The sequence below is a fragment of the Malus domestica genome, chromosome 12 (assembly GCF_042453785.1).
Source record: "Malus domestica chromosome 12, GDT2T_hap1".
NCBI lineage: Eukaryota > Viridiplantae > Streptophyta > Magnoliopsida > Rosales > Rosaceae > Malus > Malus domestica.
The window spans coordinates 27,231,803-27,232,531 of record NC_091672.1 but is presented as its reverse complement, the minus strand read 5'-3'; the positions used below and the strand labels follow the sequence as shown (position 1 = coordinate 27,232,531).

Sequence of the window (729 nt, the reverse complement as noted above, 5' to 3'; positions counted from 1 at the left end):
ATGGCTTCTGCTTCATTCCCAGGTGTTCCAGTATTACTGGTTCTCTTCTTCCTCGTGATCAATATCACTCCATCGTTGACTCAAGACACCGAACAACTGATCGAGCGTATCTGCAGGCAAATGGAGCAGTATGGATTTTGCAGCCAAACCTTTAAAGAAAACCTGAAGTCTCCTAATGCTGATATCTTGGCCCTCACCCAGATTACCGTAGAGCGTGCTTTAGACAATGCCACCCAAACACACGACTTCATTAGGCAACTGCTTGAAAGCACAACCGACACAGCACTCAAAAGCGCTCTGGAAACATGCGAGTATAGTTACCGTTTGGTGATGGAGGCGTTTCAATCGGCTGCGGTGGCGTTTTTCCAGAAGGATTACGACAGCGTAGAGAAGTCTGAGAGTGGGACGCCGAGAGCAGAAGCTAGCTGCGCAGACTCACTGAGCAAGATGCCGCCAAATACTGCGAACCCACTGACTGAGAGAAATAATCAGATGAGGATTCTACTTGCCATGGCTTTGGTTTCAGTGCATGAACTAAAGTCTACCCAGAACAACTAGGGTTTCCTAGAAGCAATCATTTATTGGTTTTCCTGATTTTATTTTTGTTATTGTTTTTATTAAGTGCTGTTGTCTATTCACCTTTGATCGATGATGGATAAATAAAATTACAATGTTTTCCTCGAGTGATTGGAAGACACTGAACATTGTCCTCTGTTAATTATTTGATTA

The 729-nt window shown here is 43.6% G+C and overlaps 1 protein-coding gene across 1 annotated transcript; it reads left to right on the top strand.

Moving 5' to 3' along the window:
• LOC103430564 (putative invertase inhibitor) lies at positions 1-558 on the top strand. The gene has a single exon (XM_008368709.1). The coding sequence runs from the start codon at positions 1-3 to the stop codon at positions 556-558; it is 558 nt and encodes a 185-aa protein (XP_008366931.1).
• The last annotated feature ends 171 nt before the right edge of the window (positions 559-729 follow it).

Excerpts from the sequence above, each read along its gene's own strand:
- LOC103430564 (XM_008368709.1), top strand. The coding sequence starts at position 1 with ATGGCTTCTGCTTCATTCCCAGGTGTTCCAGTATTACTGGTTCTCTTC.